The 14,506-nt window shown below is 42.6% G+C and overlaps 2 protein-coding genes across 3 annotated transcripts; one reads left to right on the forward strand and one right to left on the reverse strand.

Moving 5' to 3' along the window:
• Window positions 1–1,984: 1,984 nt before the first annotated feature.
• Window positions 1,985–7,092, reverse strand: commd5 (COMM domain containing 5). The gene is made up of 7 exons (XM_068714247.1): window positions 6,853–7,092; window positions 6,373–6,533; window positions 5,852–5,880; window positions 5,700–5,750; window positions 5,408–5,503; window positions 5,192–5,267; window positions 1,985–2,754 (listed from the first exon to the last, which is right to left on the reverse strand). The coding sequence occupies exons 1-7, from the start codon at window positions 6,971–6,973 to the stop codon at window positions 2,653–2,655; spliced, it is 636 nt and encodes a 211-aa protein (XP_068570348.1). The 5' UTR covers window positions 6,974–7,092; the 3' UTR covers window positions 1,985–2,652.
• fam199x (family with sequence similarity 199, X-linked) lies at window positions 6,529–13,283 on the forward strand. Of its 2 annotated transcripts, none has more exons than XM_068714246.1 (8): window positions 6,529–6,670; window positions 8,532–8,710; window positions 9,087–9,306; window positions 9,412–9,570; window positions 9,662–9,823; window positions 10,161–10,344; window positions 10,488–10,591; window positions 10,731–13,283. In XM_068714246.1, the coding sequence occupies exons 2-8, from the start codon at window positions 8,544–8,546 to the stop codon at window positions 10,902–10,904; spliced, it is 1,170 nt and encodes a 389-aa protein (XP_068570347.1). In that variant the 5' UTR covers window positions 6,529–6,670; window positions 8,532–8,543; the 3' UTR covers window positions 10,905–13,283. The 2 variants fall into 2 exon arrangements, with proteins under 2 accessions (XP_068570347.1, XP_068570346.1); XM_068714245.1 differs by lacking the exon at window positions 6,529–6,670 and adding an exon at window positions 7,149–7,223.
• Window positions 13,284–14,506: the final 1,223 nt, after the last annotated feature.

Below are 14,506 nucleotides of genomic sequence, written 5' to 3' on the forward strand. Positions count from 1 at the left end.
GTGTGTGTGTGAGTGGAGATTAGAGGCCAGTCAGTCCATCAGTGTCCATGTCAGTAGTAGCGGTGCTGGAAATATAGGTCGGCCGGTCTGGCCCGTGAACTCAATCCCACGCACAGACGCAACCGCTGACTGACATGCACAGGGCAGCAGACAGACTGACACACATGCAAAAACAGACAGACTGACATAAATGCAAATGAGGACAATCAAGAGTGTTACGCAAGCACGCAAACATACACACACACACACACACACACACACACACACGCAATAATCATAGATCCTTGTGTCCCTCCACATCTTAAAATGTCCTTATTTGTGTATCTAAATAGGCCAACAATGCAGTCTAGCCAGGTATTCATAGCACAGGCTGTCTGGACAGTGTGTACTGGGCTGAGAGAGACCAGCAGTTCTCTTCACACACTATTATACAAGAAAGAGAGATGTGATGGATAACAAGCATACACTTGCGCTTGTCTAAAACACCAGAGATATCTCATGTTTTGTTCCTTGTGGAAACAGCGCTTATACACACAGGAGTGAGAGGCACAAAAGAACCGAGTTTGCATGTGGCAAGGGTCTTTAATCAGATTTAAACTTGAGCTACTGGTACTTCATTGAACAGATGTGGTCTTTAATGGTTGCCTTAACAGGCAGATTTGTGTTGGTGTCTGTTCGGTAGAGCAAGACGGGAACAGGTCTGTCACTTATTAAAGTAAAGAACAGATCTGTTGTGTAAGATATAACCTTCTTTTTATCTGTATGGTCATAACGGAAGGATGGAGACTCATAACAGTGATGTGAAGTGAAGTGTCTGCAACTTTCACTTCAAAATCCTACACAAAGACAATTCTTGTGTTTTCTTTTAAATGTTTAATCCAAATAATTTACAGATTTTAAATACTATATAGTTATTGAGCCTTACATTTTCTATTTCTGTACTTTCTGTTTTAAAAGCCTATTTCGTGCTTTTTGAATAATAATGCATTTTATACTACTTTTTTATATTAAATATTGATATATTACAGTATTTGCCTCGAAGACTCTGCTGACACAGACTTCAGGGAGCTACTGGGAGGCTCAACTGGGGAAACTTAAGTCACATCATTCTTGGTGTGTGGTCTCATAGGTGGACATCTGCGGTGTTCTATTTCAGAATAATTGCTAATATTTGATAATTGGTGGTAAACACAAAGCACAGTTGAGGCTGACGGGAATGTCATTAGTTTTGCAGCTATTTGATCATCAACTTAACTATTGGTAGAATTAAAATGGGAAAAGTCAAGTGATCAACGTTATTACAGATCATCATCCTGAGGGGAACATGAATATGTGCACCAACTTTTATCAACAACCTTCCAATATTTTTAGACATTTCACCTAAAACCAAACATGTCAACCTCAGTGTTGTGCAAGATGAAAAGTCAAGAGATCATCAAATTCAACAGGATTCATCCTCTGGGGACTATGAATGTCTGTAAAATCCCTCATATAGCTGTTGAGCTATTTCAGTCTGGACCAAAGTGGTGGATCGACAGACATCACCTAGAGTCATAGCGTAGAATCGATGCGGCTCAAACTGTTTAAAGCAATGAAGCTGATAAAAGATATGTTCAGAAGAGAGTAATGGGAATTCAAGTGAATTTTAAATGAGTCATTTTGGAGAGCAATTCTTGTGTTGAAAAGAATTTCTATAAGGTAGAGCTAAATGAACTCTTGGGTGAAGGCTTTACGAGGCACTCCCTTTCTGGTTCAGTTCATTTGCTTACACAATAAGGTGCATAAGCCTTGACTCACTGTATGATTGAGGACTGTTGAATAAGACTTTTTATAACAGCATTGTTATATGACTTTTCATCTATTTATCGCTTCTGTTGAGGCTACTCCTTTAGGCGTTTGTGTGTCGACTGACTTCCCTCGTGTGTGTGATGGCGTTGTGTAGGGGAAAAGTGTTGAATGAAATCTGAACAAATCAGTCTTTGTTTGTACAGTAATGGAGAGATTTTATTAGAAAAATGTGATTTTAAGAGGTAAAAAGTCTTGATGTTATTATGGCAAACATACAAAAGAACCATAAGAATCCACCATTTTTCTTTTTATACAACAGTGCTACAACCCAAAGGACCAGCACACATTGTTGTTCTTTCAGTGGTTTGAAACACATGTAGAAATAAAAACAAAACATGAGTAGAAAAAAGGTTCATTCATTGATTTGTGAATCCTCGTGTTTCAGACGCATGTGGACAAAATGTTCAGACCAGATCACATGACACCAGTGAAAGTGGCTACTTAGTAAGAGAGTGTCTGAGTGCTCACTTGACTGCATTCATATTTTGGCACAATGGAGGCTTTGCAGCAGTCTCAAATCTCCCGAATCAACCACTGAATCAAATAATGCTAATATGCACAGTTTACAACAAGGCAAGGGAAAGAGTGAACTTATAGATTTCTTCTTAAATAAAGGCCACGAGTCCTCGCCTTTTTGTCTTCAGTTTGGCCAGTGTTGGCTACTCCTGTGGTGCAGCCAGCTAGATAACTATTCTTATCATTTTGCACTCTGTCAGCAGTTAAGATGGATGCCAACACCATCAAATCAGAACACCATGAGAGGCCGATTACATAACAGATGAATTAACAGGCCAGCGTGGTAAATCAGTCTTGGATTTTGAGGATGTTTCTCTTCTCCAGATCGTTCATCTCTTTGAGAATCAGAGCCACGTTGTACCGGAGCTCCTGGAATTTAGACACAGGCACCTGAACGAGAAAACAACAGTTCACTGACAAGGAAGCACAGACGAGGTGTCCAGTTAGATACAGCACAATATTACAGATGACCATTTTTCTCCACAGCCGTCTTTTAAAACCCATAAACGTTCTGCCCGACTGCTCGGTACGGCACGTTTTTTCAAATCACTGCACCTTATTGAAATATGTGTTGAACTTAAGTCGACCTGATTGAGCCATCTCTTCAACTCGGTTTAGGTATGGTAGGCTGAAAAAAAATCCACAGGATATCGCCGTCTTTAAATAGTAGGCCTCTTCAGTTCGCTGCCTTACAGGAAGTTGGCAACAAAAAGTCCCACTGAGCATGATGAGGACTCTGTTTGCTGTTGTTTACAAAAAAGTCTAATAAGGGTCGAATCATTTTATAAAAACATGCTCTACCAAACAGTTGATTGTCATTTAGTGATAAAGGAAGTGATGCTAGAAGAGTGTGCTTGAATGTATAAGCCTTATAGTTATAATTTTGGCTTATAAATCTCTTTATAAGCCAAAATTGGTGTTCTGGGAAAATAGTCTCAAGACTTTTTTGTAACTCTGCAGAATGTCTCGGCTCATTGACGTTGGACTTTTACAAGCCAGCAGGATAATTACACTATTGTGGAAGAATATGGATGTTCTTTCTAATGGAATGTGGATAAAGGAAGTGGCCGTCTGTCTTGCTTTGGAGAGACCAACTTATATTGTAAAAAGAAAAGACTAGAGCTTTGTTCGCTTGTTGAACTCGTAACTTTGAATGATTTGAAACTGTCTGGAAATGATGCACTGCTGTGATTTTTAGTTTGTTGTTTAGTTAATGTTTATGTGTATTGTGTCAAATTCAGCAAGGAAAAAAGGGAAGAAAAAAAAACTTAACCAGTTTAAAAAAAAAGCTAGTGATACTAAAATAATACATTTACAAATTGTTCAGAATTAAAACAAACAACTTATGAACATTCACTGTTGTTAATATATTTTATTCCATTATACGTATATATTTGGAAAAAATATATCTATGATTTTTTACCATTTGTGAGATGTTTTCAAGGTAGCCTACTGTAAATATGGTAAATATCTCAGAAAAACATGTGAAAATAATACACATTTAACGAGCCTTGTCTGAGTTTGACCTCTGACCTCCCTACAGGGTGAAAGTGGGCCACTCCCAAACCAATGTATTCTAAACCACCACACATACATGTGGTCTTCTTTGTATCTACTATCATTTCTGTGCCTCTCATTCTTGTATTAAAGACTCAAGCTGACAGTGAGTCATCATCCCTTTTGTCACTGAACTAAAAAAGATGCACCCACTGATCAAGAAGAGAGATTCCAGCAGCAGACTCTGGATCAGATCCTGAGAAACACATATCAGGTGGAGATAAGGTGCATCCATCAATAGAATCTGCACACCGGATGCTGCTGCTGCTAATCTTCTAATTCTGGTGTAATCGGATCACGTAACTGCTGCGGTGTGTACAGTGTCCACATTAGCAGCCTACTTTGAAAGCTGCATCTATCCTGAAATCATCAGGCGCCCCCTGTTGAGCTAACTCACTAACTCGTTGAAGGGTTGATCCATTTTGCTGTTGAGTTTCTCTTTTTATTTCTTTTATAACTAATTATTTATAATGAGCCCATTTGTATGTTTATAACACAAGTTATGAATGTCATTCTGATGTCATAATGGTTGTTTCTGGGTAGTGAAGGCAGAATGGTTGCTACTGTTAGCACAGTGAAACTACAACACTTTGTCGGATTGGATGTGTTCTACCGTCAGTTGAACTGATAGGTTTGTAAGAACAGAGGAGAGACACAGTCAGAGGATCTGCCATTATTCTGTTAGAAAAAGGCGGATTTGCTGAGAGATAGAACAGTTCTATAGCATCTGTTCTGCTTTGTAGTGAATGTATAAAAGTGTAACGTCCTGTTACTGCATAAACAAATAGACTTCACCGTCGCAGTGTATCAGAAATAGGTTCTAGGTTAGGCTGTAGTTAATAAATATTACCTTAATTATTCCCCTGTGATCCTGTTATGTAACGACTGAAACAGACCTACATTAGCCCACTGGCTAACAACCACCTTCCTTCAATCCACCGGCTGGAGATAAACTGGAAGCACACACACTACGGTGCAGAAGGAACACTAGCCATGTGGACAAAATGACGTTGTCCACGATTAAATATTGCCCAACACCTGGAACTAGGTGAGCTCTCTCTTTCAACAACCACTAGAATCAATGCTTATCTAATGAATATCGGCATATTGGTCTATACATCTTTAGCACTGGTGTCAAAAAGCAAGCATTCGACTGAGTAGGGTCTGTATTTATGATCTGGAACACATACATTCTGAGAGAAAACTGGTCATTTCAAAGAGAATGTAAACCTGCCTGTACCATCAGGAACAAATCAACTGTTTTGAGTACCTCAAAGCGGTGAAAGCTCCCATCAGACAGTTTCATCTGCATCAGAACAGAAGGCTGCAGGGCCCTGGCTAAAGAGCTGTGGAGACAAAATGATATTTCCTTAAGAAATGTTTAAAAACACCTCACACCCTGTAAGAGATTTTTTTCCCCCAAGAAAGAACTACCGCACACCAAACAACACGAAGAAAAGCGTCAATGAACTTGTTGGTACATTACCTTGTGGAAATGGCGACATCCACCCTCCATTTAAAGTCTTCTACCGTGGAGAGGTGTGGGTCGTTCCGCGAGGTCGCTGCGTCTAGAGCGGCACGCCTGCAAGTACGAAGAGAGGGGTCACACAGCAATGATTTCTCCGTGAATGGCATTCAAATATTTTGACCCCAGTCCTGTGGTGATGAAAACCAGACACAACTCTGACCGAAGGAGCTCTGTGAGCTTCACGAGAAGACACAAAAACAGAGACTAAATGTATAAAAGTCTAAATTTAGAGGCTGTAAATTCAACGAACCTGTTGCCAAAAACCACACTGGAGAAATCTGTGATAAAGTCTTCAGGTATCCTAATAGACAAAGGAGACAACGGCAAATTCAGCATTTGGGGTTGAAACTGCGCTGTGCGTAAGAACGAGCATCAAAACATTAAGGGTGTGATAAAACTTACCTCAGTTCTCTAAGATCTTCTCTGAAGGCCTAAACGTGGACAAAAACACAACGTTGACTATTATTTCATGCAAGATTTAAAATGTTTACATCTTAAAAATTTGTAATTTCATGCTCGTGATTACATTAGCATGTGTTGCCCTAGATACCCACACAGACGGGTTGTTTGGAATTCTTAATTAACTGTATTATTTACACCTTTGCTTTTTTCTTTTTTTCCTGTGACATGTAAAATGTCCTCAGTGAGACAGGCCTATTGTTTCCTGTGTCAGCACACACACACTCAATAGGAATTAGTATGGAGCATGGAGTTAAGACACATCACATGTCTTGTAAAAGAGCAAGAGAAGGACATGTGGAACTAATAACATTAATGATTTTTTCTCCATTTCGGTGGATTGGTTCCTAAAAGTGAAACAGCTCAATCCAAAGCAGTCCTTATTGTTATAGTAAGGCCTGCGCTGTCTTGTGCCTATATGTACCTCCAACATCTGATCTCTCCAGCGTGTAACCGCAGCTCACCTCCTGTTTCAGTGATGACGTGGGTACGCGGATGGCCTCAGACAGCACTCGGTACATCCCGGCGACGACATGACTGAGCCTCTCCTGGGGCACGAGGCTGCTCTCCGCTATGGACTTCATCAGCTCCCTGCAGTCCTTCCCCTCCAGGGCGCTCACCACAGCTGGACAGAACAGGAATCCAACACACACGTTTGGCTCACTTATGTAATGGCTTTCAACTGCTAGTGCTGCACTCGTTCAGGGTCCCCGGAGCAGACACAAGCAGAGGGACACGGGGCAGGTCCGGAGTCTCCAGCAGGTACCGTTAGTCTTCTATCAGAATAACACTTGAGGTTGCTGGTGCCCCAATATATTACTCATTGAGCAACTAATACACGTATTAGCAACAGACATTTAAACCTAAAATGTTCTGTTTTATAGAGATAATAACATGTAACGATCTCGTAAACCGCTATCGTTAACGTTAGTAATATTATTTACCTTTCAGTAGTCTTCTGAACATCTCCTGGTCCACATCCTTGAGATTTTTCGACAATGAGTCGATTTCTGCTGGTATCCTGCCTCCCAAAAAGCTGGAGTCCTTTGTATGGCTTGCAGACATGACTCACCATGCACTAATATGCCTTATGTGGCGTTAACAAATAGAAACGTGAGAAATGTACGCATATACGGTCGTTTGTGCTCTTTCTTTAAAGCTAGTTCTTGTGTTTACGTGATAGCTTCCGCCTTCACGTCACGTGACGCTGCGCTCACTCCCGGGAGTCTCGCGGTGACAACTTAGGTCATCGCTAGAAAAGAAAGGATTTGCAAATGGAGGTGGCAGAAATGATCATTCTCTGAACGACAAAAAGGTTGGTGTTTTGAGGTAGATAGCTCCTCGATCACAACGCTGCCAAGCTGCATAAACCGTCTGTATTTGTTTTGTCGGGGAAAGATTGACGTCAGCGTTAGTTAAGAGTCGTTTTGTGGCTCGGTAATCGCTACGTGGACATGTAGAGGATTAGCAACTAACGTTAGCTAACGATGTTAGCTTGTGTTGTGCTCAAATCACAGGCTGTTCGCCTTTACCAAACACGATTACGGTTTATGTAACGTTAAGGTGTATCCACACTAATGTAGCTATACTTTAATGCTGCACTGTTTTTTATTTTTTATTTTCGTACGACATTGTGTTCAAAGACAGCATTTGAGTCTGTTGAGATAAACAACAATTAGCTATGCTTAACGTGGATGACGCCTATTGTCAACAAGTAATACTAGTGTTAGCTGTCTCTTTAGCATCCTAAATTACACCCATAACAACTAGCCGTGTCCGCAAACGTTGCAAATGTTACCAGCAAATTAGCTCAAGTAGCTAATGTTGCTGCTTCTTAATATTTGAATGAAAGAAAGTTCAGCTTTGTTGAGCAACATTGCTGTAGTACTGCATGTTGTTTTAGTGTACACAGAGTGTACACTACGTATTAGAGAGACTATTGAAGTGCATTCGTTATTTACTTTGTTTCAGCTCATTATGTCTGTAATTAAAGGTATCGCACTGTATGGCCCATACAGCTGGAGAAAGATAACACGTTAAAAGCAGTCCACTTGGGTTTCTCAGTGTGACGTTTATTTCACTGCTAAGCCCCCACAACAGAAGGTATCATAGAATACATTAATCTGCTGCACATGAGTAACTATTAATATATCTCTGCATATCTGGGAAAATAGATACATTATATCCCTTAGCCTAATTATGAAAATTGCAAAAACCCTATATTTTTGCCTGACTCGTTCCAACATTTTCTTTACAGAAAATATGTAAAATCCAATAGTATACTTCAGCTTTGTTAATGATGCGGTGTTGATGATGTATTCATTCTAAATGCAGCATGCTGCGTTGGTATAGAAGAACATCAGCAGTGTGTCTTTTTGTACACAAACAAACAAATGAAATGAAAGTTGAATATCATGTGGACACAGTTATGGACACCTGTACAACCCAGTGCTGTCAAATACTCCCTGCAACCAATACAGGCAATACTGCCTTTTTTTTTTCTTTTTTTTTTAATTTGTGCCAGATGTGTTTATTCAATTTGGTGGTGATTATTGAGACTGTGGCTCTGTTTAAAAAGTGCCCCGTTTTGTTTGTCTTACCTTTTTTTTTGTTTCTGTGTCAGGAACATCTAGCCATGTCTGAGTCTCTGTATGAGAAGTTCTTGGCCCCGGAGGAGCCGTTCCCTCTCCTCTCCCAAAGAGCCAACCTCAGCGATGTGGGAACCCTGGATGTCAGCGACTTTGGCTGTCAGCTCTCATCTTGTCACAGAACAGATCCCCTGCACCGCTTCCACAGCAACAGGCAAGTGGAGAGAGTGTGTGTCTTTCTGTTCAAACACGTGTGTCACTTGTTTGTTTGGTAAACTTTTCCCAAAATTGAATTTAAGATATCCACCCTCATGGCAGAGTAGTTGAAGTAGTGGCAGACAAAATTGACTGTGCATCATGTGAAAGAGCAGCGTTTTAATCTCTTGTTTTAAAGAATCATAGGTCTAAACATTGCCCTCAGTGACTCCTGCACCCTATTGTTTGTTTTTTTTAATGTGAAAAGGCCTTGACATAGTTGAAGTGTATCCTTCCCTTGTGTGTACACCACTCTGTCTCAGGAAAACGTTCTAAACCTTTTCCAGAAGCGCGTCACAGAAAGCGCTTTGACGTTCACTCACTGTTCTCCACAGGTGGAACCTTACTTCCTGTGGGACCAGCGTTGCCAGCTCGGAGTGCAGCGAGGAGCTCTTCTCCTCTGTGTCCGTGGGGGACCAGGACGACTGCTACTCCCTTCTGGATGACCAGGAACTGACCTCTCTGGACCTGTTTCCAGAGGGCAGCGTTTGCAGTGACGTCTCCTCCTCTATCAGCACCTACTGGGATTGGTCCGACAGCGAGTTTGAGTGGCAGGTTGGTTGTTAGCTGTTCTTATCTAACCTAGAAGTGATTTCGTTGGTTTTAATTCAAGTGCTTTGAGGACGGAAGAGATAATCGGTCTCACTTCTGTCTTCCCAGTTGCCAGGAAGTGACATCGCCAGCGGCAGCGATGTCCTCTCTGACATCATCCCGAGCGTGCCGAGCTCGCCCTGTCTGTTTTCTAAGAGGAAGCCCAAACCCCACCCTCATCGCAACCTGGATGAGTTACCATGGAGCGCCATGACCAATGACGAGCAGGTGAACAAAGCCGTATTACCCCAGCAGTCAAAAACAGGCTGATACCTGGCTGAAAGGAAGAAACATCTCACCCATGCGTCTTGTTTCCCAGGTGGAATACATCGAGTACCTGAGCCGGAAGGTGAGCACGGAGATGGGCCTGAGAGAGCAGCTGGACATCATCAAGATCATCGACCCCTGTGCCCAGATCTCCCCCACCGACAGCGAGTTCATCATAGAGCTCAACTGTCTCACGGACGAGAAACTCAAGCAGGTGGGCAGAAACTCTGAAAAGCACCGCTTCAACCGCGCAAGTCTAATGAACCCATGGATGAAACCGATTCATACAAAAAAAAAAAAAAAAGATTTTCATTGGCTGCATTCTTGCCACATTTTCAGGGATTCACTAACAGTCTGCAAAGTAATTTAATTTTGTGAAAAGCTTTAAGAGTTGTTCATGAAAGTCAGATTATATATTAAATGCACATAAGCATAAATATGAATTCATTTTGGCTTGATCTTCGTCAAGACGGTGACCCATAGATAGCGCAGCATGTGAAAAGCTCATTTATTCATTTTTTCCTTCTTCTCGATCCATGTGATGTCACCAGGTGCGTAACTACATCAGAGAGCACAGTCCCAGGCAGCGGGCCAGCAGCACCAGAGAGGGCTGGAAGAGGAGCAGCCACAGCAGCGCCAGCACCGGCGGGGTCAGCGCGGCCAGCAGCAGCAACGCCAGCATGGTCAGCTCTGCCAGCTCCTCCGCCGGCTCCACGGCCTCCAACTCCGTGGCAGGTGAGATGCAGCAACAGCGCCGCCACCGGAGGGGCGGAAAGGAATGAGAAATTTTAACATTGAGCTCAATTTTTAAGCTCAATTTCAACTATTTTCAAGACTCTTCCTGGTTGTTAAACTGTTTGTGTCACGTTGTGTTCCAGGTGGTACGGCGTCGGCCTGTAGTGGAGGCAGTGTTGCTAACATTAGCAGAGCTCACAGCGATGGCAACCTCTCCAGCGCCGCGGAACGTATACGAGACTCAAAAGTAAGAAGTGTGTGTGAAGGGGTACTGGTCCTCACTGTTTCCGATCCTACTCTGGTTAATTTGTTGCCTCATTTTCAACACCTTAATCCTCATCTTGGTACCCTCTCTAACCTCTTTCTCTCTCTCCACACCGTCTCAGAAACGTTCTAAGCAGCGCAAGCTCCAGCAGAAGGCTCTGCGCAAGCGGCAGCTGAAAGAGCAGCGGCAGGCCCGCAAGGAGCACCTGAGCGGCCTGTTCCTGAACGAGGAGGTGCTGGCGCTGCGGGTGACGGAGGAGGTCGACCGCGGCGACGACTTGGACATACTGATGTGACACCAGTGAATCAATCAGTGCTCCCTCTACGCCTGTTCCCCCTCAGAGCTCACGGCCCACGCCGCTCCCCGAACCGCCGCACGCATCCGCTTCGAGAAGGCTAACCTACCGAGTAATGTCCGACGGGCAGGAATAGCTTGCAGTATCCTCCAACACAGCTTGACACCCCGGTGGCTGATACTAGTGTAGAGCCGCTAGTTGCTAAAGCCGCTAGCTGCCGCGATCACGACTAAGCCTGGCTACAGCAATAATGCTAAAATACTGCCAATGCTTTGATGAAATGCTGACCTCAGTCCAGCCTGCTTAAAGCCCCACACACACACACACACACACACACACACACACACACACACAGCACTAAGGACAGATGTTTCAGCTTAATACAGTTAACAAGCTTGTAGATGCTGTAACGGCACACATCCACTGCTACTAATACAGCCACCGCTGGCAGAAGGGCAGATTGAGCATGAGAAGCAGAGAGTTCAGACCACGTCATGCAGAAACCAGGTGTTTATTTCTTCTTTGACGTGCAAGGCGGCGGAGCTATATGCACAGTGGCAGTATTTTACATCCACACTCTGTTCACCCGCGGCTCCAGTTTAAACTGCTGCAGGTGGACTCTACACCCGAAGTCAAAGTGGCTTGAAAGTATCAGAAGCAGTTTTTAACGTGACAGCAGATCGACTGTAAATAGGAGTGTCGTCATGGCGACACATCTGGGGAAAACAAATCCTGAGATTGAAACCTTTTTTTCTACATGGGGGGATGCTTGAAGTCATCCTCCAAAGCAGACAAATGTCCATCTGAGATTGAGAGCTTCCTGATGTGGACACTGACGCGAGCCGCTCTGTCTTTCTACCCGCCGAGTGTCGTGGTCCCCTTTTCACCCCGAAGGCCTAGAGGGAGCACTGAATCTGCATGTTTAGGTCGTCACCCACACCGAGGCCCCGTGTGGTCCAATAACTAACTGGCTTTGTTATTCGCTTACACCTGTTTAAAAAAAAAAAAAAAAAATAGCTTGTGTGTTGTAAATACATGATAAATAACAGCATATTTACCGCTCGCTTTCTGGTTTTCCTTGGTGATAAAGATTTGATTTGGTGTGTGTGTGTGTGTGTGTGTGTGTGTGTGTGTGTGTGTGTGTGTGTGTGTGTGTGTGTGTGTGTGTGTGTGTGTGTGTGTGTGTGTGTGTGTGTGTGTGTGTTAGTGAACTAATTGGTTATCGTTGCTGAAACGCTGTGAATTGCCACTGGTTCTTTGCTATATTTCGAGTCTTATTTTGAAGCATTTAGCTGTTTCGTCACAAGTACTTGAGTTGGGTCAACGTCTCGGACCTCTTTTGAAAAGTCCTCTTTTGTTCCTCCGCCAGCACTCCTACTGTGTGTTTTTGCCCCAGACGGACCTAAATAATCGTTTACTTCTGCGAACGTATTTTATTTCTTTAACGATTTGACCACCGTGATAACTTTGAAGCATTCGAGCGTCGGTAAAAGGTTTTCTAAGAAGTTTTTACAGATCATATTGCGTCTGTCCACGTACGGTATGGCCGGTTTGGTTTCTGACGCTGAACTTGGAGCTGGTTTCTTAAGCGCGTGTGCATCCGACATTGAGCCATTACCTTTCAGAAGCGTGCTCATGTAGACAAAGCACTCACCCCTCAGCTTTTTGTGGAGTTGTCGCTCCCATACCGTGGTCATATTCACTAGGAGTAGCAACCAGAGAGATTGTGTGTTTGTTTTTGTATTGTTATATATTTTGTTCCCCGTTCTGTCTACCGTGTAAGAAACACTTTCCCGCAGCGCCTCGGCTGTTACACCCACGATGAACCACTGCAGTCATTTACTTTGTGTGTACTGAGCTTTGGCTCTCGTCTCTGTCTCATGTATGAAGTTATTCATCGCAGCAATTATGCTAAATGCAGCTTTATGTATTCTGTAGTTATGAATTAGTAAAACTCTATTTTGAAAAATAAGATACTTTTGAAAAAAATACTAAAAATAAGCCTGTGTGATGCAACAAAGGTGTTTGTGTATATAAAGTATCATGTACTTGCTGATAATTTAACTGATTTAAATGTGGTTTAAAAAGCAGTTTGAGTTTGAACTGAACTTTTAAGTTTTTCCCTCCGAATGATTGAACAGCAGGCAGACTTGAGTCAAATCTATTGTATTCATCAACTCCGATAATACCAGTGTTTCTACATGTATTGGTTCCTCACAGACCACAGTGGATCAGTGCTGCCTGCAGTTGTCCCCTGTGTTGTCACATATTGAATACCAGAGATGCCATGTTGGTGCTTCAGGCAGGACTGAGTGCAGACCACTGAATGGCTCTGATCGACTGTAAACTTGACCAATAAACTTCCATTGTTGCATCCTATTGTTCTCGTCTGTGGTGACGTAGCATTGTGCCAACCAACCCATGTGAAAGAGCTAATGGGAACAAATGCAAAGTCCAAGGTGCCACGTTATGAGGAAGTAGTTTGTCCCAATTGAGTGCATACTGAATGAAACAGTGCTTACTTTGTGAGAGCAGCTGCAGTACGTACTTAACGTAAAAAGAAAAAGTATGCGACTTGGAAGGCAGCTCAACACACCATCCTGTAAGTGCCAATGTGTGAATGTGTCTGCAATCACTCTACATTCAGTAAATGGCATCAAGCTATTTGACTAACAGGCTAAGCTTATGACTTTTTTTCCTGGACTGCATACTCTATAAGGATAATGTTGTAAGAAAAAATACTTTATTAATGCTCTGAATGTTGTATATTACTCCAATTGATTATGTTTTACAGTTGGGGTCTCTAAAAAATGCCAACACGGGTATACGAGTCACTTTCTGAAAATCATGTTTATCAGTAATTCTCAGATGAAGTATGAAGGTGATTAAAAATGTTAAGTGTTTTTGAGCTGTTAAAGATGACCTCTGACGGAACATATGAAAAATTTAAACTCTATACTTATTTAATTATTTTTTTATTTGTTAATTGCCAGAGTAAGATGTTTTTTTGATTTGGGAAAAACACTCTGAAGAACTCTAAGGAAAACCCTAAAGTTTGTGCCTTTGAACATAATCGTCTGAAGCGGATTCCCATCCGTCTTCCTCGATCCAGTTTCCCTCTAGAGGAGGAACACCACCATATTCACACAGGTCCACAAACCTGCACTCTCTCTGAGTCGATTCTCTGGAGAAGAATCCTCTTGATTTTTTTCCACCTGGAGGAGAAGAACTTCTTCACTTTCCTTGTGCTGTTTTCCCTCAACATGCTGTCCTGCTGTGGAGCGACTTCCACTCTCGCCGCCATAAACAAACTGTCTCCTCCATGGCTTCCTCCTCTCATTGCTGTGTTTGTCTCTGTTCTGTCAACGCTAAGGACATATTTTTAAATGTCTCCAGCTCCTCTGTCTTTTGGAGCAGAGCTAGCTTGTCTTCTTCCAGATTTTGACTTTAACATTCATCTCCTGGGACTTCTCGTCCCCCACCTGCTGGCCACCTTTGGAGTTAACAGGGTCTGATTCTGATTCTCATTCTTGAGTCTCTACACCTGTGCAGGGAATTAGTCATTACCAATACAGACTGCCTCTTAAGACTCAGCGGACACT

This window comes from Cebidichthys violaceus, unplaced genomic scaffold, assembly GCF_023349555.1.
Source record: "Cebidichthys violaceus isolate CVI_PGR_0920_01 unplaced genomic scaffold, fCebVio1.0.p SCAF_2, whole genome shotgun sequence".
NCBI lineage: Eukaryota > Metazoa > Chordata > Actinopteri > Perciformes > Stichaeidae > Cebidichthys > Cebidichthys violaceus.

Coding starts and splice junctions, on each gene's coding strand:
- commd5 (XM_068714247.1), bottom strand. CDS start 6,973: ATGTCTGCAAGCCATACAAAGGACTCCAGCTTTTTGGGAGGCAGGATA. Junction 5,881..6,372: donor CGTCATCACTGAAACAGGAG/GTGAGCTGCGGT, acceptor GTCCACGTTTAG/GCCTTCAGAGAAGATCTTAG. Junction 2,755..5,191: donor GGAGCTTTCACCGCTTTGAG/GTACTCAAAACA, acceptor TTTCTCGTTCAG/GTGCCTGTGTCTAAATTCCA.
- fam199x (XM_068714246.1), top strand. CDS start 8,544: ATGTCTGAGTCTCTGTATGAGAAGTTCTTGGCCCCGGAGGAGCCGTTC. Junction 9,307..9,411: donor ACAGCGAGTTTGAGTGGCAG/GTTGGTTGTTAG, acceptor CTGTCTTCCCAG/TTGCCAGGAAGTGACATCGC. Junction 10,592..10,730: donor AACGTATACGAGACTCAAAA/GTAAGAAGTGTG, acceptor ACACCGTCTCAG/AAACGTTCTAAGCAGCGCAA.